Raw genomic sequence first — 24469 nt, forward strand, 5'->3', positions numbered from 1 at the left:
ATATACATTAGCCGTTCATTGCTGCGCGTTATACGGGAAATGGACGACATTCTTCCGCATCATTTGTCGTATTCCGAACGCACAACGGGATCGCTTTTCATTTTCTTATGGACCGTGTTAGCGTTGGTCCCGGTGGTACACGATCTGGCCACCGGCCAAGTGACATACCTAAGCAAAGCGGGAACACTGAGAAACATCGAACAAACCATTCAGTTTTTCCGATGGAACGTTAAAGCCGAGAAACTCTACGTGCCGGTGGTAATTATCCACGTTGTAACGCAGACGCTGGACAATCTGGGACTGGTGCTGCTGCGGGGACTGTTGACCTTTGTAGCCTTTGCCTCAGCGATGTGCTTTAGGACGATTACGCGGCGATTGTCGCATACTGCTGCGCGACAGCCGAAAGTCGAGCAAGTTATGCAGTTATTAAGCGATCACGCGGAATTAAGCCGGCATGTTAGTCGATTTAACGATAAGATCACCTGGATAAATTTGGCGTTTTATTCTATGGCTATTCTGGAGATACTGAATTTAATTAATGACTGGATTGAGAAGAAGGAGCAGATGAGTTTTACAAGTGATATTGCCGTGGGAATTGTTTGCCTGTTTTTTGTCTTAGCGATCCAAACCGCTGTATATGTGCATCTCCTAGATCAGGTAAATAATGTAATCTCTTAAAGGCCGCAACTATGGTTATCTGTTATTTCGTATCTTCAGGCACAATCCGCTACTGAGGCTCTGCAGATTATGGTGGAAAAACAGCTGCTGCCGACGCGAGCAGCGAAGATTCACCTTAATCGTATCGTTTTGACGCCCGCAACGCTGAAACTGGCGGGAAAACCGATCAACCAGGAAATGGTTTTAACGGTTAGGTTTGACATAATTATACTGCCCCGATTTCGCTCAGTGATGATATTAGGTTTACATTCCGCATGCTATAACTGGGAAATTGCAGATACTGGGTCTGCTGATTAGCTACGCGCTACTGTTATCAGAGATTGCCGACAAGAATAAGCCAGTCACTCTGGATATGGAACCGCTAAAACGGCAATTCCGAGATGAGATGGCGAATTTGTTAGCGAATTACAGCATCAAAGTCCACTGCAATTGGCTGCAGCAATAAGATTACATTAACTATCTAGCATAAACACGATTTCTCATCCTAGAGTAATACAAACTAAACAAGCAAACTACTACTGAATTTGTCAGTGTTTATAAAGGCAGCGTGTAATGTATGTCGCCTGGTCAGCCGGCTAGCGTACTGATTAACTGATTTTCATTTCGTTTTTATAACTTTATTACTGTAAGTTAATCACCACTCATTTGAGCACACATTTCTACTCTAAAATGGAAAATTCTGCGTTAAAAGGCAAAACGCAGGAAACGCCCGTCAACGGAAGATCCTTCGATTATCCGTCCATACTCTTGCAGAGCTTGCGGAAACAAACTTCCTGCAGGGCCGACCAGCGGGCGAAAGTTTGCAAAAGTATCATCCGGCAAGCGGTCGGGTCCACCTGGCTCTCCCCAGTGTTGAGTGGCCGCTTGCAGGATCGCGTGCAGGTCAGGCATCAGAGTGGAATCTGCGAGCTGCTGCAGGTTGTCGTGGATCAGGGCATAGGATGGCAGCAGCGAATCGCCCTGTCGGCGTTCCCTACGTAAAACATACCCAGGTATTAAATTCATCAGTAATATACTGCAGAATTTAATTTGGGCACCAAGTGAAATTAGCAACCGAACACTTTGTCGGCAGCACCAAGTGAATTCTGCATTATTCGGTAAGCAAGTTCTACACCACAACTCAACGAAAATCCGACGTATTGACTATTCGCGGGCTATTCAATTTAGTGGACAAGGTAAGTACCCTTGCTGTTTCAAAATTTTGTACGAGTACTGCTAGCGCTTTTAGTCGTGAAAAAATAAATTAAAGTCAAAAACAAACAAAATCCTGGAAAAATATATTTAATATGAATCTGCGGTCTGTGAATCTAGCGCTGCGCTGCACTTGATGCACTTGTAGCATAGGACTTGCTGTTGGCCGCATTACGCTCCAGAATCGGTTCACCGACATCCGGATGCACAAGCGGCTGGGTCCAGCTGGACAATGGCAGCGTGATACTGCGCTGTTTGTGCCGGATGATATTCTGCTTGGCCCGGTTCGACCATCACTCCATGACACTATCAATGGCGGTGTTCCCCTTCCACCGGCAAAATGCACGCGCTTGGGAGCCTTATGCAGATCCTGCACAAATGGCTACTGGGTAGTCTGAATTCCGCCGCTAGGACCACGAACGCGGTACAACGCCCACTTAAATACTTTGTGAGGCTTGGGAGAGCAATAAACGCACTGCCTTATGCTGATGCAGTGCAGATCGATGTAGGTAAAAAGCGCCGGCATTCTCGCCGGTGTTGTTCACTTCTGGTGATACAAACGTCTGCTGTGATATTCAAGTATCAGTCACCTCGTGCGCATCTGATTCCTACAATGCGTGAAAGAACATTATAGGTAATCGTATGCTAGTTCTTATTGTCATTATGCACTTGTGGACACTATTTTCAAAAAGCTGCTGCATATCAATGATATAATTATAGAATGCGGTAGCGTACATGTGTGTACTTATTCAAACGACTAACTCGAACCGTTTTTTGACCATGCATTTGATGACGAAAACGGAAACAATAATTCTATTACAGCAGAGTGCTCAGCGGTCATTGATTATTCATCACGATAATCATAAAATATTATTATATCCCAATTCGCGTGAATACTACTTAGCCATACGAAGGCTATTTACTACCAAATAAAGCGATGTTAAGGTGAATAACTGGCAACTTGTAATACAAAAACCAGTCAGTCTTCTCTCGCGCTTTTGCGGTACCGTTGTTAACTTTGCTACGACATTTATTCTGCTATTATCCGAAAAATGTTATTGCCTTCATTATTTTATTAACAATTTATTACCTCCGCTGTTTCAGTGCATATCTTGCAGCAGATGGCTTCCTCCAGATCTTAAGTGCACATCATTCTTTGGATGTCGAGATTGAGATGCTTTCAGCTGTGCGGGCATTGAAAGTGATACGGTTCGTCATCTGCTCAACTGAACCACGCACTGCGCAAATATCTTCGTCTTTGATACTGGGTAGCATCAACTTCACAGCGTTCCACACATGACCGACGGTACGTATACATAATTTTATTGATGTAGAATTTGTACAGTAAGTAAGTACAGTAAGTAATTTAGACTTTGCAAGAATACGTATTTCACAGTATGTATAAAACCGATATCGCCAGTCAAAGCACCTTTTCTCCAGTTCAACGAGACTGCATGTACATACAGTACTTTAATAATGTCAGCGTTTCTCTACCACGCGTTACGAAATAATGCAGAATTCACTTGGCAGTTGGCGCTACTTGGTACAGTACTTTCTTACATTCGAGCGCGTTTTATCTCCTTGATGGCTCCCTTGATGCGCTTCCTCTTCTTAGCGCTGCAGTCGACAAGCAGCGCAACAAAGTGCGCGGATCCGGATCCAAAACGGGGAGGATTTAACAGTGCGGATCGCACTTTTCTCAGCCGATCCAGGCAGCGTTCAATGCTGCCAGATGTATCTGCAAACGATCCCCGCAAAATCAACATCATAATATTTCTATCTATAGGTACCCGTACAAAGAACTTCAATGAAGTTAAGTACCTGTTTTGCTGCTTTAGTACAGAGCATATCGCGCACTTACCGTTACTGACTATCAGTAAAAAACGGCCATAATTCGCATTTGCCATGGCGCTTTTTGGAAACCTTATTAGGAAAACTGAAACTTAACTAAGCGCCGGAAGTTTTATCGGAGACAAGGAGACGGGCTTTAGATTTTGATTATCTGTTCAAGTACCTTCTAGTTCTACGTAATCAGTGCTGCGGTACCACATCAGTGCTGTCAGTACTGATAAGGCAAGCAGAATCGTAAGGCCTAAGAGCGACACGCCCACTTCCTATGCCACGCCACGAAGAGTATCTACCTAAATCCAATCTATTTAATCTAAATCTTACAGATACGGCACGGTTTGTTTTCGCACGTAAAGCGGTTATTTTTTCGTTACGGAAATCTTACGAGGCTCAACCCAGCTGCATGCATCTCAATGCAACTCTGGGCAACTCAACGTAACGTAACTCAACGCAACTCTGTGCAACTCAGTGCAACACAACGTAACTCAGCGCAGCTCAAGGTAACTCAGCGTAACTCAACAAAGTTGAATGCAACCAAAGGCACTTGCACGCAACTGCTTGTAACCAAACGCAACTGCATGCAACCCAACACAATGCCACTTAATTAACTCCATGCAACTGCATATACCTGAATGCAGCTCAAGGTTACTTACTACAGGCAGGTGAATGCTCAACGTAAAGTGAAGAATACTTTATTTCCAATGACGCGAAAACAATATCAAGAGTCAGCTTCACTTAAACTAAACATTTTCCACAGGTGACAGTACCAATAACAAAAGCATTACCTCTTTAAATAGCTAAGGAATTCTTCTGTTTTAAAAGCTAATGGCTGCGAATCTCGTCTGTTTGCAGCTCAATCCTCTTTCCAACCTCTTTGACCAACTACTTGACTGATGTACCAAAGCTTCCAAAACTTTCAAATCCAACAGCAGCAAACTCATATCCTTGACAGGAAGCTGTATTTTCTCACTTTTTCGGCTTCGGCTTGTCGGCGCTGCTCCGGCCTTTACGCCGGTGTAATCCAAATAAGAGCGGGCAATGGTGTTAACACAGGTTACATTCCACGTCAAGCACAACCCTCTGGCCCAGGGAAAGGTGGCGATTCCATCAGGCCGTGTGCCGTTTCGTGGTGCATGCCTCTAGGTTCCGTTCGCGCTGAGATGCCTGCAGAAACCGGAGCCCGTCGCAGTATATCGTTAATGCAGTCATGTCTTTCCGTCTTCCAGCAGAGAATTTACAACTCAGCTCATGATGACCGTCGGTCGCCACTTCGGCACCGCACTTGAAATGTTGTTCGGAGGGCGCAGGTGCGCCAGATCGAATGGCAACGCGATGCGGAAGGATTTAACGTCCGAAAGATTACCAACTGAGAACGACGGAAGAGCATGCGTCCAGACACCTGACGCCGGTGTGGAAGTCGCCAGCAGCCGTGCCTTGTTGGTGATACCTGAAGCCTCATGCAGCTAGGTTGCCGGCACCTGCTCTGCTAGACAGTAAGGTCTATCCTAAATCAATGCCATTCTAAGATTTTTTTTTACTTTTTGGATATTTTAGATGCTTTAGATTTGTTAGAGTTCTTAAATTTTTTAGATTTAAAATTCTTAAGTTCCGTAGGTTCTCAGGTTTTTTAAGTTTCTTAACTATATTTTGCTTAGTTCGTAACCTTTCTTAGACTTCTTACATTTCTAAACTTTCTTAACTTTTTTAAAGTTTTGTTTTTCTTTTGATCTCCAAGAGTTCTTAGGTTTTTAAGTTTCTTAGAATTCGTTGTCTTGTTAAATTTCTCAAAATTCTTGGTTTTCTGAGCATGATGGATCCACTTGAGGCTGCTTTTAAGTTGCCAAGTTGCATTGAGTTGCGTAACTTGCGTTGAATTGCACTGAGTTACGTAGGGTTGTATTGAGTTACGTCGAGTTCCATTTACAATTACTTAACTGAGTTACGCTTAGTTCACGTACTTTATTTCATAAACGCGAATACATTACAAACTGAAAAGAAACGGTAATCACAACAACAAAATCTCGTTTAAAGCTGCCGCTCCATCCACTGTTCCGAGTACTGAAGCGGCGTTTTCCCGTTGAATTTCTAATGACAACCGTTGGCGGAGAAATTCATGGGAGCGAGGTTCGCCCGTGTGTAGTTGAAGTCGTTTGTCGCTTTCTGTCACTAAGAGTATGGCTAGCTTCCCCCATGGCCCAAGGGTTTCGAAACCTAGTGGAGAGAAGACATATATACCCTCCAAATACGAGTACAGCCGTAGTTTTTTGTCTTCGGCTTGTGCAGCAGCAGCTCCTGTGGTAACTGACGTGGATTGCAGGTGAGACATGGCAACGGTATCTGCACAAGTCACGTCCCATGCCAGGCACATGCCGAGCTTCCAGGCAAAAGTTGTGCAGCCATCTGGACGACGATCGGACGTGTGGGATGTACCCGGGGCCCGGGTTCCAGCTTAGCCGGGATGCCGGCTGAAACTAACGATCTACACACAGTACTATTCAAGCCGCCGTGGCGTGCGTGTCTCCCACCGGGAAAAAGAGCAGGACAAACCGTGGTGGCCTTACACATCCACGGATTTGTGACACTTTGCACATAAATGCGGTTCACAGATCTTTACGCCCAGTCTCAGACCGACTGAAATCTTAACTGTATCGTCATCAAGAAGATTCCCGATGTGAGCGGAGGGTAAGGCATTCAACCATAGGCCTGCTTCCGGTGTTGATTGAGCCATTAAGCGAGCACGGTTGACCTCATCGTCGCAAAAAATTTCTAGCAGAACTGACAAAGACACATTGCACAGCGGGAAGTCCCATGTGCGTTGTGCTTTACGAAACGTTGGTTCCGGAAGATCTGGGAGACGCGCTTTAGTCTTCCACAATTCCAAGGCGCCTGACACATCTGCAGGAGGGTAACCAGAGAGCAGTAGCGACACTAAGTCGGATGCGGAATGAATCGAAGCCAAAAAGGCTGGAAGTGCTTGAGTTGCACTGAGTTGCGTTGAGTTACGTTGAGTTGCGTTGAGTTACGTTGAGTTGCGTTGAGTTGCATTGATTTACGTTGAGTTGCATTGGGTTGCGTTGAGTTGCGTGCAATTGAGTTGCGTGCACCCTGCGAGATTTCGGTAACGAAAAAATAACCGCGTTACGTGCGAAAACAAACCGTGCCGTATCTATAGATCAGACTTTAGATTTAGATTAGATACTGTACTCTTCGTGGCGTAGTATCGGAAGTGGGCGTGGCTTTGCGATTCTGCTTCTACTATAGATACTGATTAGATAGAAGTGGTAAAACAATGCCGTATTGCTACTGCTTTGGTTTTCTATGAGCTTTCTGGTGTTATCCTGCCCATCAGCAGCACATCAACCTCGACCAGCGGTTCAGCACCACCTCACAGATCGGTTTACTGAAAGCGCGTATTCTCTCGCAGCTGGGTCTCCGCCATCCATCCGCTTATAATCGCTACGACATCGTCTGGCCAGCCCTCACTCCCTGTTCTTTCTCCCGTTCCCCCCGCTCCCCATCATCACCCCCGGGCAGTCCGGTTCTATTGGGTATGGAGCTGTTCGGCCGCGGGATGTCGGTGTATCTGGACAGGAAGAACCTGACCAGTCCGGGCTTCCAGACGGTGCTGCTGTCCGCGGCGGGAGTGCCGTATCTCGTGCGCAGTGCGCCGCACGGACGACAGTGTCACTATCGTGGCCGAGCGGAGATCTGTGTGGCCGGAGTGTGTCAGGAAGGCAGTGCGGCCATTAGTCTGTGTCAGGAACAAGATGGCGGACTGAGTGGCTACGTGAAAATTGACGGGGACGATGTGCAGATCAAGCCCCTGCCTGCGGCTGTCTCCAATCGGCTGAGGTGAGTGAGCAAGCAGGAAGCGCCGCTGCAACAGTTTCCAGTTAAACTTTGTGTCAGTTTGTGGTAGTCATTGTATTTAAGTTAATCTGATAATTTCTTTGTTAAATTTATTATTTGTGTTTATTTATCATTTATCTATGCAGCTATCAGCTATGCATTATTTACGTTGTGTTTATTTACGTTTATACATGTATTAATTTTGTGATAGAATTAGACATCGTGTTTACGTTCAATCTGTTAATTTCCTTGCACATTTTATAATTTTTATTATCTGTGTTTAGTTACGTTGCAAGCACTTGCAGTTTGTTTACTTATTTTTGCTAATACTAAAATTTTCGTATGCTGCAATTAAATCGCAGACCTGTCTGGCACTGTCATCTGCAAATCTTGTTTATTATTTATGTTGAATTTCTGTATGACGAAGACCGGTGGAAGAAGTCCATTATTAATATGAATTTGTTCGTGAATTTAATCTGTGATTTAATAATTGTGTCGGCAACAATGTACGCAATTTGGAAAAAATGTTGAAAATGCTAATAAAAGATCATATACGTGGTAGTAACGTGGATCCGTGTTTTTACTGTCAGAGAAGCCAGCGGCGCCCACCTGGCCAAGCGCCTGGAACCCCTGGAGCACTGGGACGAGTTGCGGGAGTTGAATGTGGACATGATCGACGGCAACACCCTGCAAGTGCCTCCTTTGCTGTCGCGCTCCTCGTTAGTCCAGGAGATCCGTCAGCGCTACGGCTTCCTCCACGACTGCGAACTGGTCGTGCCGCCCGACGTCCTGGCCATTTCCGACGACGTGGCCACCGCCGACGGGGGCCGCCTGCAGCTGGCCATCGCGGTGTTCGTTGACCAGACGATGGCCGGTCTGCTGCTACAGCAGTACACCACGCTCGATGAACAGACCAACGTCGTTCTGGCCGCACTCAACGCCGTGCAGGTGCTCTTCGACGACGACAGCTTCGGCCAGCCCAAAGTCAGGATTGTCGTCAAGCGGATCATTATTGATCAGACTGGCAAGACGTTTAAAGGTACTGTACAATACATCTTAACGATGCTACTGTATTTATCATGTTTTTCGTAGTGTAATGACTGCATAGGTTTGCTGCAAACAGCACTTGTCCAAGTGCTTGGTGTCATAATTTGTACGTATCGCTGTTCACGGAATCTGTAGATATATCAAACCTTTTGTAATTAAGCAGGTCATCCCCATTAAGAAAGACGTTTGATTGTCGGTGGCCGGTTATCGTTTTGAATAGCGATTCTGGTAGCGTAAATAGTTTGAAATTTAGTTCGAAAATAATAAGAATTATTTTATTTAATTTAGTTTTACGTTTTTAAAAGAAACCTTTTAACATTTTTTTTAAAATAAAATTTGATTTTTTTAGTTAATTTTTGCTTGTGAAACGTTTTTACTTCTTGACTTGGAAAGGTATATAGATTCTATCTTTACTTTAAAGTCTTATGTACGAGCATAGGACTTCAAAGTAATGATAGAATCTATAGTTTTTAACGCATTTTTGATATGGGGTGCCTCGGTGGCTGTGGAGGTGACGGTGAAGCGGAACAGTATTTGTTGGATTTTTGTCAGTATCAGGATCAGCTGGGCAGCGCCGTGGGAGGCACCGACTGGGACGTGACGGTGGCGCTGACCAGGCTGGACATCTACGGCGTCCTGGACGACGTGCGCAAGGACCAGATGGACGCCGGCATACAGTTCCCCGATAATCGCGTCTACGGCGTGACCGGCTGTATATTTGTTTGTGATTTATCAATCACGACGTTCTTTTCAGTTGGCTTTTATTTGGTTGCAGTGACATTTACGGCGGAGCGTGTCGAGCGCATCGCAACTGTGTCATCGCTGAATTCCGCAAAGAAAATGGAAACCGTGGATACGATAGCGCTTGAGGTGGGGGAATACCAGAATGAAACGTTTTTTTCGTGGAAATGTTTGTAGTGACTTTGTACATTCAATTTATTACTAAGAATCCATAACGCGAATTACAGTATTTACTGGATTTTGAAATTAATGTAATAGTTGCCTGCACACCTCATACTTCGTTCGGGGAATTAATATCGTGCGATCGTAGTACAGTGGGCCGATGTGCGTGCTGAACCGATGTATTGGTGATTTAGCTCCCAGCGTGTGCTTGAAATTCGACACTGCTCATGTCGTTAAACCTTTTCAACCGTCACCGTACAATACGACTGATATTTTGTTTTTCCGCTGAATATAGCTTTTGTATTATTATCGCTTGGTGTTGGCTTGATAGCGTTTGTGTCGTCTTTATTGTGAATTTTTAATTTGCCTAATAAATTTTATTTATTTGAATTTTTCTCTCATATGAATGTTGGTTATTTTCACACTGGGTTTGTTTCGCTCTTTTCTTCGGTGATGTGGCAGTTCGTTTTTACTAATGATCACTACCTTACTGCAGTAATTTTTGCGCGAATGACCGGTAATTCAGTTGATACAGCGTAATTTTGAATTATGTTACAATGGAACTGTGTGATCTTGCAGTTAACTGGGTCTCGCGTTGGACATGAGTCGCGACGGGAGCAGCAACACGCGCATCAGCAGTTTATACAGCGGCAACATCATGTCCCTGAGCAGTGCCAAGCAGCGCCTCGGCTGGTCGGTCTGCAGCGTCAAGAGCTTCCACGACTTCCTCACCAACGGCACAGGTCACCGTCTCCACGCCCACAGTGACGAACCGGAAGTGGCAGCACTGACGAATGGTTGAGAGCCAGAAACTGTATTTTACTGTTTGTTTTCGTTTTGAATATTTTTCCCGATTGGCGTCCTGTTTTTCTAGTCTTTTGTAGTATTGTTTACAGTATTTCTTTTCCGGTGCATTTGCGGACTGTATGTTTATCTGAACCTGTGATACAGTAGTAATTTATTTATTGATCGTTCAAATACATGGCGTTTTGCTTTACTTATTTTCCCTGTGGTTCATTTTGTCGTGAATTTTATCGCTTGGGAAATTGTGGCTAAATGTTGCATTGTGAGTTTTAGCTTGACAGGTACAATGCGCAGATGCAGAAGTTGCCGGAATTTTGAAGATTTATATGCAACAGTCGCATGTTGCATTCGCATTTACGGCTGCAAGAGACTGCAGTGATCTACCAAGGAAGTAGGCTGTTTATACAAATACAATAGATTCACTTGTACCGAAAATTTATTACTAATTATTTATTTATTACTAATTATTTACTTATTTATTTCTCTTGCATTGGTACGATAAAGCAGACCTATGCAGAATTGCAGATTAATAGTGCGCGTATTCTATAAACAAAACCTTTAAAATAATTCAGAGGTGTGGTCTTCTCCAAGACATTCAATCGACGGCGTTTACGCCTACTATTGTCCTTTGCATTCCTTCCTTGATTGACGTACAACTGTCGTTCTCATGCAGCGAATTAAGTATGCCAAAGGTCTTGGCTAACTTTAATCAAGGACTTGCTGTTACAGTGCTTCGCGTAAATTATGCATATTTAAACGCTCCGATTACAGATAAACGTTAGGGCCAAAATGATCCCGCTTATTAATAATGCATAAAGTTCCGTTTTTTCATTGGTTGAGTTACTTGAGTAGACTCAGTAGTCAGTACATGCGTCTTGAACTGAGAAAACAACCATAATTTGGCAAAAATTGATGTTGTCTTAGCTGATGCATCATTATGTGCATAGAATAATCGGTAAGTTTTGACATTCTACAATTTTTCGAGATTGTAGTGCGCATTGGGCCACAAATGCTCCACTTCTTTCCACAAAGATCGGTAAGCAGCCTGTTGCCTTTAACCATGCCTTTAACAAAATATGAAGGACTGCAATCATTTGTTTTATTTACCAATTATCCAGGAGGTTCTGTTTTTCTTGGATTGCAATGAGTGATGCGAAATTCTCCTTGCGGTCAGTGCCACGTATAAAAGGTGATCGAGAGTCGAGACAGCTAACTATAGCTTCGTACGCATTTCATTTCTTCTGAAACGTTTAAAAGTCATGCGCCAAATATAGTCCTCCAAGTTTATTAGGCCGTGCACTATGACACGGAAGCCCACACTTGCGCAGTTCCCGGTTTACTGATTGCTTATTGATAGAACGCTCGATATCGTTGCAGCTAATGGGGATTATTCTGATCTGCTGACCTTTAATGTTGTTCCCAGCTTGCCGTTGGTTGTTCATTCGTGTTACTGGATTTATTCAGAATGGAATTAATGCATAACAGCTTGTTTTTCTGCTCACTATTTTGTCCTTTTCGGCGCTTGTGCATTCGTGGTTGTTAGTCGATCGTCCGAGGATGCCTGTGGTAGGTATATCAGTTACGAAATTTCACCGTTTAACTGTTGTCCGATTCCGAAATCAAACAAGTACCGTAACGTCACTGTATTTACAGGACTGGGACATGACGGTGGCGGTCACCGGGCTAGATATCTGCGGCGTCCTGGACGATGTGCGCAAGGACCAGACGAACGCCGGAATTCAGTTTCGCGATAACCGCGTGTACGTCGTCACCGGCTGTCATATTATGTGATCTTTTACTTGATTAATATCTCAATTTATTGATCATGACATGGCGTTAAATCTGCTTTGTTTCTTCACAGTGACATTTACGGGCGGAGTGAGTCGGGCGCATCGCAACTGTGTTGTGGTTGACTTCCGCTGAGAGACGGAGAACGTAGATACGATCGCGCACGAGGCAACGATTTTTGGGCCCAGTTGGGGCACAAACATTTCATGGGTTTTCTGCGATTTGAATTTATTTGCACATCAGTTTTTAAATACTTCGCCACGGTTTTTTTTTAATTTTTCTTTATTTGGGAACAACGGCAGTCCAAATGATTTGATCATAGTGAAAGCGTCGTGTAGTGGTACTGTGTACTCTGCCTGTTTCGATATACGGTAATCAAGTATACTCGTACAGTTGAACGCATGTGAATTGCTGATTTTAAAGTACGGTCCTTGTTGAACTAGTTTTACAATTTACCTACTCTAGTAACTAGAATTTTAACTCTAGTACTACTTTAGTAACTAAAATTATTTTCTGATGTACTGTAATACTAATGGACCAGTAGTCGAGTATGTAATATAGGCTTGTATTCGAATTTGAGGTTGTCAGCACCGTCCTTGTTATAAGATTTTTTAAATTTTAATTTTTTCAATAATATTATCAATGAATTTGCTTGTCTTATGACCTTGTGACCTTATGACCTTAATGAGAGCTTAATACTTCCTCACCAACGGCAAAGGTCACTGTCTCCACGCCTACAGTGACGAACTGGGACTGACCGCACTGACAAATGGATATGTAATGCAAATTCATGTTGCTGTTTTGTATTCGTGCTTTTTCTTTTTGTCAAGTTTACTTCCACTTTCTGGTCGACAATGTTGAATTATTTTTTCTGCTGATTGATCATTTAGCAACCTGGTGTAGATAGCGCCCTGTGATACCATGATACTTTTTACTAAACCCAAAAAGCAAGAGTTTTTTACAGAGGTAGGCCCGCACATGGATAACTCTTTTATGACGCTATCCGCTCCAACGTAAAAGACAAGTACAGATATACGCGGCAGCCGGCTATTCATATGCAGTATGCCTTGTGCCTATTAAAATTTCTTCTTTCAGCGTATTTTATTCCTGACTAGATTATCTTTCTTGTTATACGTATTTAATATAATTAATCATCTTATAAGAAATTTTGCTAATTCATGAGCACTGGTATTTCAGCAACGAGATTATCAAACACTTACAGGCAACTACGCCAATAAGTGAGTAACCGTAGTACCATACTAATTTTTGTATTAATTTTTGCAACACATACCGCATGGTTGCGCGGTATTATGAAGCAGTCTGAAGCATTGTGAGCAGAACTAGCACCAAACTAGAATATTTCATCAATGGCGATCATTGGTATTGTGCCCAAATGAAACCGTCCCAGTACAGGGCTTACTACTTACCTACTTGAATAACAATAATACTGTAACATGACCACATTCTGTACAGTACTGCAGAGTAGATTAAGCAATAGAAAACTCAATCCCAAAATCGTTTTGTAAAACTGCGGCGTCAAATAGCCTGTTCGTAATTTTGTTTTGTGTTTCGCTGTTCACAGGTATGCCCTTGTCAGAATATTTATACGAGTAGAATGAATATAATAATTGTATCTGTATACAGATGAATAGCCGACGCGTATAAAATATACGAACGTTCTTCCATTAGTAAGAGTACAGCTGATACTGCCATTACAGTGACTTCACAGTCTCGAATATTGATCTGGAGTCCTGCCACGCTCGAGCAATGCAGGATGGATGAACATTAATTTTCATCAACTGAACGTGCCAAGCTTTCAGTATGGTTAACAATTGTAAGGCTGGATCACGGCATTGGTGAATGGGTCAACTCGTACCATGTATTGTATGTACGATGCAGTAATACCCTCTGTAAATTTGTGAAAAATCAATGGACCAGCATACGCGCTTGCCACCATGGTCCTAATCCCTTTCAACAGCGCAGCAAGTAAGTATAAGAACAGCTCAGAATCCACAGATTCCTCTGTAATAACAATGGCTATTGTATACCGGTATCTACAGTATAATTACTTTTGTATTGTATGGTACCAGCATTGCCGTTATTCTAGGATTGCGACTGTACGCGAGGAATGAAAGAACATCAATTTCATTCATTCCTCTGGTACTCATAGGGTAGTGTAGATCGAGTAACGGCAATGATACAAGCCGAACTTAAACACTGGCAGTGCCGCTCTACACTTCTCTATGCCGCCTATACTACTGTAGAGCGGCACTGACACTGGGCATCACTCTCAGAGATTGTATAATAATATCGATTCCCGGTCTCTTCATTCCCATACTCAACCGCTAGATGCATTTGCAGAATATTATCATGACAAACCTTAATAGTGTGTAACTCTACAGAATAACGAATAAGTTCGTGCCACGCTTAAAGAAGCTACCTGACATTTTGCCACTTTTATTTGCTGAAATTGCGACCCCATGTCTAATTCATCCAGAATAACGCAGGATAATCTTTATTTTTATAAATATTTTGATAGATTCACGGTCGACATTTTAAGAGATGACTTGATATTACGGGGATATGTGACAGACATCGCTGATAATGGGCTCATCGTCGACTTCCACCATGAAGGACAATCATTACAAACCGTCGACTTCTCGCAAGTCCGTCTCATGCCCACAAAATGTCGCACCGCTGAACGTTATTGCAAAAAAATATTCGCCATCAACTCCCAAGTAGAAGTTCTGTTACGGCCCGCTTTGTAAGACTTTAAGAACTTATAGTGGCTGCGAAAAATTAACTGCAAACGGTTGAGTACGAAACAAAATTTATGTTAGGGTAATACACCATTATTATGCATTGTACATGAAATGTATATGTATCTGCGTCGTGCTTTGAAAATGTGCGGTACTTGAATGCGAAGTAATGCTGCCTGTGTTCAGGAAACGTTTTGTATCGGTAAGAAGCTGGATGAAGTGTATTACAGATACATACGTAATGTAAAAGTAATGTATGGCGTTAATTTGCATTTTTACAACGTTCACATGAATAAATAATAAAAAACATTTTTTCTGAATTCTTCACCTTTCTATTATGTTAATTTGAAGTCTTTAATACGGCATAAAATACGAAAATATGTAGAAAGACAGGATGCGTACTCAGGGAACTGTCTAACTTACACATGGACATGGTGGCTATGTTTTCACAGAGATCAGCCGCAGATGTGGACACCAACACAAATACTGGAATGGGTGCCCGTATATCCGCCAGAGATACACCAGTACACTCCGAGTGAAGACGGACCCTTCGTCCTTGTGCGTATTCCAAGCGGAAGCACATCCAAACTCGCAGCCGTAAAAAATGACCGTTGCCTCGTTTATGCTAATGCAATACGTATCCGCCAGCGCCGGTTTTGGAAAACGGCAACGCGAGACAGCTTTACCAAAGTGTTGGTGAGGCACGAAGCCTGTTCGCTGCCAGACTGTCCGTACCCACATACCCCCCTCTTGTACGCGCTTAAACGGCTGGATGTGGCAGCAAAGCGTCTCTGGTTAGAATCAACGGGCACACTGATTTTGGCCGCTGACGAAAGTAGCATTACCGTACTCTGCCGTGGTACGCGAAAAAAGCGACGGGAGGGACAATTTCACCGCCTTATTTTTCATCAGTTTGGCATGTTGATCGAAGAAGGATTTTGCCGGGGAATGGCTCATTTTCGATGCCTATTATTCACCCAAAGAATGGTTGACGAAGGTTGTAATGTCTGTACAATAAGAATCGGTCTGGAGAAACTTGTAATTGGAGCTTCTTAAAACGCGATAATTATAATTATAAGTGATTTTTCTTAATCTGATTTTGTTGACAGGGGGTACTGCTGTGACCGAAACATGGTTCACAAAAACCTGCTCAAGGCTAAGGTTTTTTCCGGACTGGTTACGCTCACAGACAGGCGGATTTTCAAGCATCTACAGTGAGTTCACAAATACTGTATTTGTCATGACAATACGTGGTAAAATAACTAAAGTACAGCATTAGAATGTCAAAGAATTTTATCAAGCGGAACCTGTTCGGAACCGCTATACGTACTCCATATTGATACAACAAGTTTACAACCACTTCTTAAGAAGCTGCACCGCTCGTCGTTAGTTATATGTGGATGTTGGCATTCACAAAAGCTTTCTTCAGATCACAAGGAACCCTCGCTCCCACTAATAGGGGACGTTCCGGACTTACTCATCCTCGAAATCTTTGCAAACCTGGACAAAGTAGCCGAAACAGACTTACGACGGTAAATATTTTGTATATATATATATAGATATGTGCTTTTTCTATATAAAACTCCAGAAGGTGCCGGCGGCTGAGGTAGGCCCATACAGTCTATACTTGTGGCCTGCTGCCGTCATCCTTGCTAGACATGACGTTGCGGCTGTACTGTACATGGTATTAAATCTTATGAACCCCGCCACATTTTGCCTTATGTATTGCGGCAACGTCATACTCAGCCGAATGACGGCAGGAAGTACAGAGGCTACTTACGTTTAACTCAACCTTTTTTGCTGAATGTCAGACGGAGTGTTATTACTACCGTTATGACTACTGTATGCGGCAGGATATTATGTAGAATGTTGTAGTGCACGTGGAGTAACATACTTTCTCTAGTCTGCCTTATAAGTCAAGCCGATCTGTTGATTTTGCAGTCATACAGTAGAAAAAGCCGTTGAGACACAATCGTGAGACAGACTTGCAAAGATGTCGGAGCATTGTACCGTCCTTTTCATTGACAGGTCTCGCATTCATATATTGTCATTGTTGCTGCACAGGGTCTGTTGGAGATGGAACACGCTCCAATCGAGCAAAATTGCCGCCCGAACTGTCATTCTAGATGCTCCACACGGTTACGTGACGTGGCAGGATATGATGAAATACTTGGCAACCGCGCTCATTAATTACACAGATACTTTTACTCACTCCGTGCTTCTGAATCAGTTCTTCCACAGTCACAACTACGCAGCGTTACTTGTCATAACCCAACTAAATTTACCGCTAAAATATTTTTTGTCTTATCGGAAAACTTCACAAGTATGTCTTAAGTATGAACTGGAAATGTATCCCGCGGTATCCAACATGCAGATTTCTTGCGTTATGAAGACGAAAGATGCGACAAAGAGGACATTAGGTAACAATCATAGATTAGGTAACAACTACAAAATATGGAATAAAGCTTTAACCACAAGCCGTTTTACAGGAGTAATGTTGGGTGCTTCCGATGAAATAAAAAGTATGCTGGCTGACTCGCACGCTACATGGACGTATTGTTGCACAACGAAAAGAATGTCCGACACAATCACCGGCATTCCCCTGATGTTGACTGCCTTCAACACGACCTGTCTGGCGCAAACTTACGAAGCCGCTGGTAAACCGTATGGCGACCTTTACCAAGCAGGACAAACGAGACTGCAAGATGCTCGTCGGCACTGGCCAATCACGCCATCCGCTACAGGGCTACTTGAAATAATCTTCAGCAATTTTGCTCCAACTTATGAGCGGCGAGGATATCCATTCTCTTACGCTGAGGATTTCGTTCCCGAAAGCTTGAAAGTGTTAATCAGAAATCCGCGTATGGAACGAAAGGACCGTGCTAGTTCACCTGCGGTTGAAAGTTGGCTTCTTATTAGTTAAGCTCCGCCAGTTTTAATAGTTATTAGTCAGCCGTGTGGCGGCTAGCAGTGTTTCTGGCATTTAAATGAAATATCTATATTTCGAAGAAGAAAGTATCACTAACCGAGTTAGGGGCGTGTCACAAGCCGCTCGATTCGGCTCGGTAGTGCATAAGTATAATTACGCCAACGTTTCCGCAGCTACAGACTCTGTTTTCCAACAAGCATTTGATCAATACACATAATTATATTGTGCAGTAAGGTTGCAAGTTTAGGTCGTACTGTTAGTAAGTACGAGCACAATACATGTCGCAGCAAGATTAAGTAGATGGCTTGTCTTATGGTTATGATGCCGTAATCAGCCAGCTAATGCAAATAGACTGGCGATATCCTGTTACTAGTTGCACGTGGGGGTACATATACATGACTTTACTGTAGAAATAATAGAAGTAAGTTATACTGAAATGAAATACTATATGTTGAAACCAATTTATACCAAATGTACACATGTACTCGTATACAGATATATATCTGTACAAGGACAGTAGAATTGTGTCAATTGTCAACCTTCATTTGTATCTTTAGATGCAATAGTTTAGCTCTGACAATGTTGCAGAGCAGTAAAGAAATGTTGAAAAAATTTTCAGACGCATAATACAGCACTGGAAAGTGGAAAACTATAATTAAAACCAAGACACTTTCTTCTATGCCTTACGGGTCCGACAGCACGCTTTAAATTGGTTGCACACTGAGAATTTTGAAATATGTAGGGTGGCGGATCATTTTCACCACTTCCAGGCGAACATCTTGAAGGCATAAACCGAACACTAGCGGATCAATAACGGCTTGTATGTAATAAGCATATTCTTCGAACAAGTCCAGCCATTCAGACTCTTCAGTAGGGTTGCCAAATACTTGGCGAAGTCGACTTATCAAGTTAATAACTTGAGTTAATCGAAAAAACTTGGAGGAAAAGTCAAGTTATTAACTTGGACTTATTCTTTCAAACCAAGTCAATGAAGTCGACTTAGTGTGTGAAACCAAGTCCTCAAGTTCTGCTTCAAGTCGACTTAAAAGTTTTTAAAAATAATTTAAGGAATTTGAAAGTAAACCAACCAAATCCGCGTTATTTCTTTAAAATATTTTGATAATGATGTCGCACAACACAGTTTCGCTGTACTGTTCCCGCCATCGAAGCACGGGCTGCACGGCTGCATAGACTTTATGTGCAACCGTGATGCGAAACTCCGGGCGGATGACCGGAATAGTACATGGAAAGGTTGTGCGACGTCCAATATTCCCTCCTCTATAGGCAAATTTTCGTTTTGCTTTTATTTGACTTCAAGTCGGTTTGAAGTCGACTTCAAGTTAATAACTTGACTTGAGCTTTCAAGTTAAGTCAATCAACTGTCAGACACTCGCTTTAGCACAACCGGCACCATTAGTTCGTGAACCCCAAGCCAGAGTACGATACAGACAATGCAAGCCAGTCTTTTATTATGGTGCTGCCGGTGTTTAATGGGAAAATAGATTGCCCATATTCGGTTGACGGTTATTAAGACATGGGAGTACATCGTGATACCCATAACGACCCAGTCTCCATACAGGTACAGGATGCAGATTGTCAAGCGTGCAGTGGTGTCAGTGGTGTCATCTGGTAGAAAAGTTTCGATTACAATTTTGTAAAGCAGCTCACAGAAATTGTTCGTTGCGATGTTAGATACGAGGAGAGAAATTATGTACACCGTGAACGGCGTGATGAGGTGCCGACGGGAAGCGAAACATAGAAGCAGAAAACCGTTGGGTATCAGTGTTAAGAACATATTACTGTACATAAAGCGAATGACATGTAATAAGCAATCGCAGTGGAGTTTGGTTCTCCTAATTGTAATTCGAATGAATTGATTGATGAATTTGGTAGGAAAATCATCGCGAATGTAATATTGCGATAACGCTTCTTACGCCTGTACTAAACTGTTGTTACTGTTGTTACGCCTGTACTTCTTGCGCCTGTAGTAATTGGAAATCGTGCATTCAATCGCACAAAACGCGGATGGATGACGAATGACCTCGTGATAAATTGTTTTCAGCAACCATCGTTTATTTTTTGGTCGTCGCTACCCGGAACAGAACCCTAAGGTCGCGTGATCCCATGAGAGACAGACAGTTCTCTGTTTTAATATGGAAGTTGAACGATCGCACTGCACAGCGCATTGCCGCATATTGACGCAATGGTCAGCTTATGTCCTCTGATTGAAATCACCCCCGTCGTATAATGTACTCGTATCACGTATGCAGCTTGCAACAAGAAACGCAGAACATCTATAAGAATGCAGGTATCTGTATTGTACTAGTATACAGTACATTCAGATAATTAATACCCAACATTCCTTCATTCATATAGGTTGCTTATCAACCTACTAATGAGTTGCGAAAATTAAAAAAAGCATACTTCTGTAAATACCAAGACGATTCCTGAACCCAAATTAGCGTATAATATACGACATTTATGCAAAGAAAAGAATAGTAATAAAATCTTTCAAAAATTCCCATTAAAAGTTTATTTAAACTTTTAAGTACAGTAATTTATCAATTAAAAATAATTGTTATTTGTACTGAAGGCGGCAGCTCATGACCTGTATACATTGCACTAGCGAGTGTAGCCTGCGCTGATAAGATGTACGTACTACTACTATCTGAATTTCTGAATACGGTATGCAATACAAGCTGGTTAGGCCGGGTAGAAGTCAGTCAGCCCTGCTTGAAGTAACTGCGCTCGCTACTGCTTCGAAGCAGAAATCAAGTCCGTAAGTACTGTATTTGTACTGTACAAGTTGTACGGTAGTTTCCGTTTAAACCTGCTGGAGCTCCTCAGCTCATGACCTTTCATTATCTTGCTCTGCCACTAAATCCTTAAAGAACTATTTATTACTTTTAGTACCTAAAATATCTGTGCATCAGATGCTGGGAAACATAGAACTTCAGGGAAGTTCCACTAGAAATTACTCAGATAAATACTTCAGATAAAATTAATTTTGCTCCCGACAGATGACAATTAAAGCGTGTGTAAAGTCAGCGTTTTGTAGTTCTGTGCCGTATAAGCGAGCTCCAAAAATTTTATTCAATTCAGAAGCCCGTGAGAAATTAAGATAAAAATGGTGGGCTCAATATCAACAATAAAAAGAATTAAACTCAAAATCTACCAGAAATGGCAAGAAATTTGCACCAACATTCAGGGAATCTTATACAAGTGGCCGGTGAATGATTTCTGCACGGCCGACTGCGGATCACCCCGGTATCCGATGGACCCGGGGCCGTCGATCAGTCCCGACAGGCGCCGGGCGACGGCGACCTTTGCTTGGCCAGGTCCGGCCAACCTCACTTCCACGTACTGCACCGGCAGCTCCATGGTCTCCAACTGACCGGTGCCCTGTACATTCGCTGCCAGCGTGGTGGCCCCGCCGGACAGCAGGGACATCTATCCCGTGCCGCTTAAACTAGCGCGGACGGTGTCAGCCTGGATGTTGAACAGACGCAGCCCACCGGCGCCGGTTCACTGGACCTCCAGTTCCGGTTCGGTCAGCGCCGAGCCGTACTCGTTGGTGATGCTCCAAGGCCAGATAACACGAGAAAGGTGAAGCGGGCGGCGGTTACGGTGATGCGGATGTCCGGTATGGCGACCCAGTCATGCACAATTCCGTCAATTACCAAAAGATTGTTCCTACGGTATTTTTTTCCAACATTAATTTCACTGAATATTTGAAATATGTAAATATTTTGGTTTTTCCAACATTTTTTTAATTAATACGAGGTACTGGTTTTCATAAAGATTTGAATTAATAAACACGCTGTGAAAAAAATTGGGAAGGTCCCATTGTTTTTATAAAATTTTATTCAAAACCAAATTTAAGTAATAAGTAAGTAAAAAATTAATCGGGGAGAGTTTATTAAATGCTTCTTCATTATTTACACACTGGAGTATTCATTTTAATAATTGTCTGAAATAATAAATAGACCGTAAAACGAACACGCATGATTTACTGTAGTTTTCAGATGCGTTTCTAGACATCCAATTGCGTGTTTGTGTTTCTAACAACTTCAATTTTAAATTTCAAAAGAAATTTTAAATTAACATATGATCTACAAATATATTATTTCTATATAAATTTTATAAAATAATCATGCTTTTTTTGTATTAATTCATTTTTTTATAAAGTCATTATGGTTTTTTGAACGTTAACGTATTTTCTGTTTACCCGGCTCCGCGTTCTTTACCGACACCGATCCGCGGCACACAGCGATACAGGACTTCGTTGAACGAGAGCATAGTTAAACGGTAATACTATGCTCTCGTATAATTTGCAAGTTTTCCAAAATTCAGGCTGACGATGCCGCCTGTTGCTGCATGTTCCAACATGCACAAAATTCGTAGACAAACGCCTCCCCGTGGTGGCCACTGCGCCCGCCCCCAAAGAGCGCAGGTGCGTTGTTATGTGAACTGCTGCATTTCCCGTGAAATACAGTGAACTCAGCACTATGGACCCATGCAGAATAGCTTCAGGAACGCATACTGCCCCCCTTCGGTGGAGAAAATACGTAAAACGTGCCGATCATAAAAATATATGCGCAAACGCACAAAGAAATTTTCAGGCGAATAATACGGCCCTGGAGAATGATAATTAAAGCAAAGGCACGTTCATTTATGCTTTGCGTGTCCGGCAGGACGCTACGGTTAGGGTGCACGCTTTGATAATTTTGAAAATAGACTGACGGATCATTGCTACCATTTCCAGACGAACATCTTGTAGACATAAACCAAACACCAACGGATCGATAACCGCTTGTACGTAATAGGCATACTCTTCGAACAATTCCAGCCATCCCGGCTCATCAAGTTCCATGAAGCGCCGAATGATAAAAGACAAATTACTAGGAAAATAACAGCAAACCACGCTAGCAGTCATGAAGGTCAGCGCCGCAAACGATCGCGAGTGGATGTGTCGCCGAGCGTTGGAAATTGATGCGGAACGAGAAATTCCTTCATTCGAAATTTCCGCTTTGGAAAGGGATGTAGGTCGCCGGAACGTTTTCCAGAAGATGAACGGATATGCACCGAGAACGAAACAGACAGGAAAGCCATTGATAACTGGCGCTAGAACCGTAACGTAAATTTCGCTTTTCTCCGCTCCAAAATTGCATTCTGCATTTGTCAAGCTGTCAGACACTCGCTTTAACACAACCGGCACCATTAGTACGTGAATCACAAGCCACAGTACGATGCAGATAATGCAAGCCAGTCGCCTGTTATGGTGTTGTCGGTATTTAATAGGAAAATAAATTGCCCATATTCGGTTGACGGTTATTAAGACATGGGAGTACATCGTGATACCCATAACGACCCAGTCACCATACACGTAGAGAATGCAGATTGTCAAGCGTGCAGTCGTGTCTTCTGATGGAAACGTCTCGATTATAATGTTGTGCGGCAGCTCACAGAAGTTGTTTGTTAAGATGTTAGATATGAGGAGGGAAATTATGTACACCGTGAACGGCGTGATGAGGTGCCGACGGGATGCGAAACATAGAAGCAGAAAACCGTTGGGTATCAGTGTCAAAAACATAAAAGCGAACGACATGTAATAAGTTATCGCAGTGGTGTTGGATTCTCCTGGTTGTATTTCGGATGAATTGGTCGATGAATTTGGTAGAAAAACCATCGCGGATGCAATACTGCGACAACGCTTCTGACGTCCTCAAATGGCAATCTTGCATTCAATCGCAGAAAACGCGCATGGTTTAGCTGTGACCTTGTCATAAAATGTTATCAAAAACAATCGATTAGTGTTGGCCGTTGCTACCTGGAACAGAACCTTGAGGTCGCGTGATCCCATGAGAGGCAGTTCTATGTTTTACTTTGGAAGTTGAACGATCGCGTTGCACAGCGCACTGCCGCATATTGACGCAGTGGTCGGCTTATGTCATCTGACGGACGGAAATCTTCCCCATTGTATACAGTACTTTTACGCTTGTAACAAGAAACGCATGACAGCTACGCATAAATTTGTTAAATAATACATCAACATGCGTTTATTTTCATACAGGTTGTAACACTACGTACTAACACGAGAAAATGAGCCGAAATCTGGTGTCGTTTCGATCAAGAAAAGTGTTTAAATGGTTATCAAATTAATAAGTACTGTAGCGAAAATTCGGAATGCACCAAAATCCATGTACTTGTACAATGTACATTGCCTAATTTTCACAAGCGTTGCTGTAAAAAGCACATTGATACAAAGACGATTCAGAACCAAAACTAGCGTACGACATTTATGCCAAGAAAAAACAGCAATAAAAACTTTTGACAATTCCCAACTCATTCGAGAATTTCATAAAAGAGTTTATTTTTAAGGTAATTCTCAATTAAAAATATATAATTATTATAGATATTGCTATTTGTATAGCGATGGCTGCAAACTGCCACCTGATGGCGGCACCTCATGACCTGTATACACTAGCGAGTGAAGCCGCTGATAAGAGGTGCGTGCTATCCGAATTTCTGAGTACGAATATGCAGACACAAGCGGATCAATCCAAGGTAGACCCTGCTTGGAGTAACTGCGCTCGTTACTGCTTCGAAGCTGAATTACAGTGATTCCGTTTACCTGCTGGTGCTCTCTGCTCATTTCTCAGATTTCACAAAA

The 24469-nt window shown here is 42.7% G+C and overlaps 3 protein-coding genes and 1 long non-coding RNA gene across 5 annotated transcripts; 3 read left to right on the plus strand and 1 right to left on the minus strand.

The window, feature by feature from the left end:
• Positions 1-1307: 1307 nt before the first annotated feature.
• LOC129592712 (uncharacterized) lies at positions 1308-3867 on the minus strand. Its single transcript, XM_055488815.1, has 3 exons — positions 3731-3867; positions 3430-3607; positions 1308-1651 (listed from the first exon to the last, which is right to left on the minus strand). The coding sequence occupies exons 1-3, from the start codon at positions 3774-3776 to the stop codon at positions 1363-1365; spliced, it is 513 nt and encodes a 170-aa protein (XP_055344790.1). The 5' UTR covers positions 3777-3867; the 3' UTR covers positions 1308-1362.
• On the plus strand, positions 1441-2368 carry LOC129592713 (uncharacterized). Its single transcript, XR_008691004.1, has 3 exons — positions 1441-1670; positions 1751-1853; positions 2018-2368. It is a non-coding gene; the product is annotated as an uncharacterized LOC129592713 (long non-coding RNA).
• Positions 3868-4755: 888 nt separating the features above from the next.
• On the plus strand, positions 4756-10318 carry LOC129592608 (A disintegrin and metalloproteinase with thrombospondin motifs adt-2-like). Its single transcript, XM_055488681.1, is given in 7 exon segments — positions 4756-4846; positions 7041-7569; positions 8157-8605; positions 9125-9335; positions 9398-9461; positions 9463-9515; positions 10138-10318. Coding segments are annotated over 7 exon segments (1578 nt in total).
• Positions 10319-14509: 4191 nt separating this feature from the next.
• LOC129592693 (uncharacterized) lies at positions 14510-17842 on the plus strand. Of its 2 annotated transcripts, none has more exons than XM_055488791.1 (6): positions 14510-14872; positions 15320-15864; positions 15977-16081; positions 16297-16399; positions 16896-17287; positions 17357-17842. In XM_055488791.1, exons 1-6 carry the CDS (start codon positions 14589-14591, stop codon positions 17788-17790), a joined length of 1863 nt encoding a protein of 620 aa, XP_055344766.1. In that variant the 5' UTR covers positions 14510-14588; the 3' UTR covers positions 17791-17842. The 2 variants fall into 2 exon arrangements, with proteins under 2 accessions (XP_055344766.1, XP_055344767.1); XM_055488792.1 differs by having other exon boundaries at positions 16932-17287.
• The last annotated feature ends 6627 nt before the right edge of the window (positions 17843-24469 follow it).

This window comes from Paramacrobiotus metropolitanus, unplaced genomic scaffold, assembly GCF_019649055.1.
Source record: "Paramacrobiotus metropolitanus isolate TYO unplaced genomic scaffold, Prichtersi_v1.0 Parri_scaffold0000054, whole genome shotgun sequence".
Lineage (NCBI taxonomy): Eukaryota > Metazoa > Tardigrada > Eutardigrada > Parachela > Macrobiotidae > Paramacrobiotus > Paramacrobiotus metropolitanus.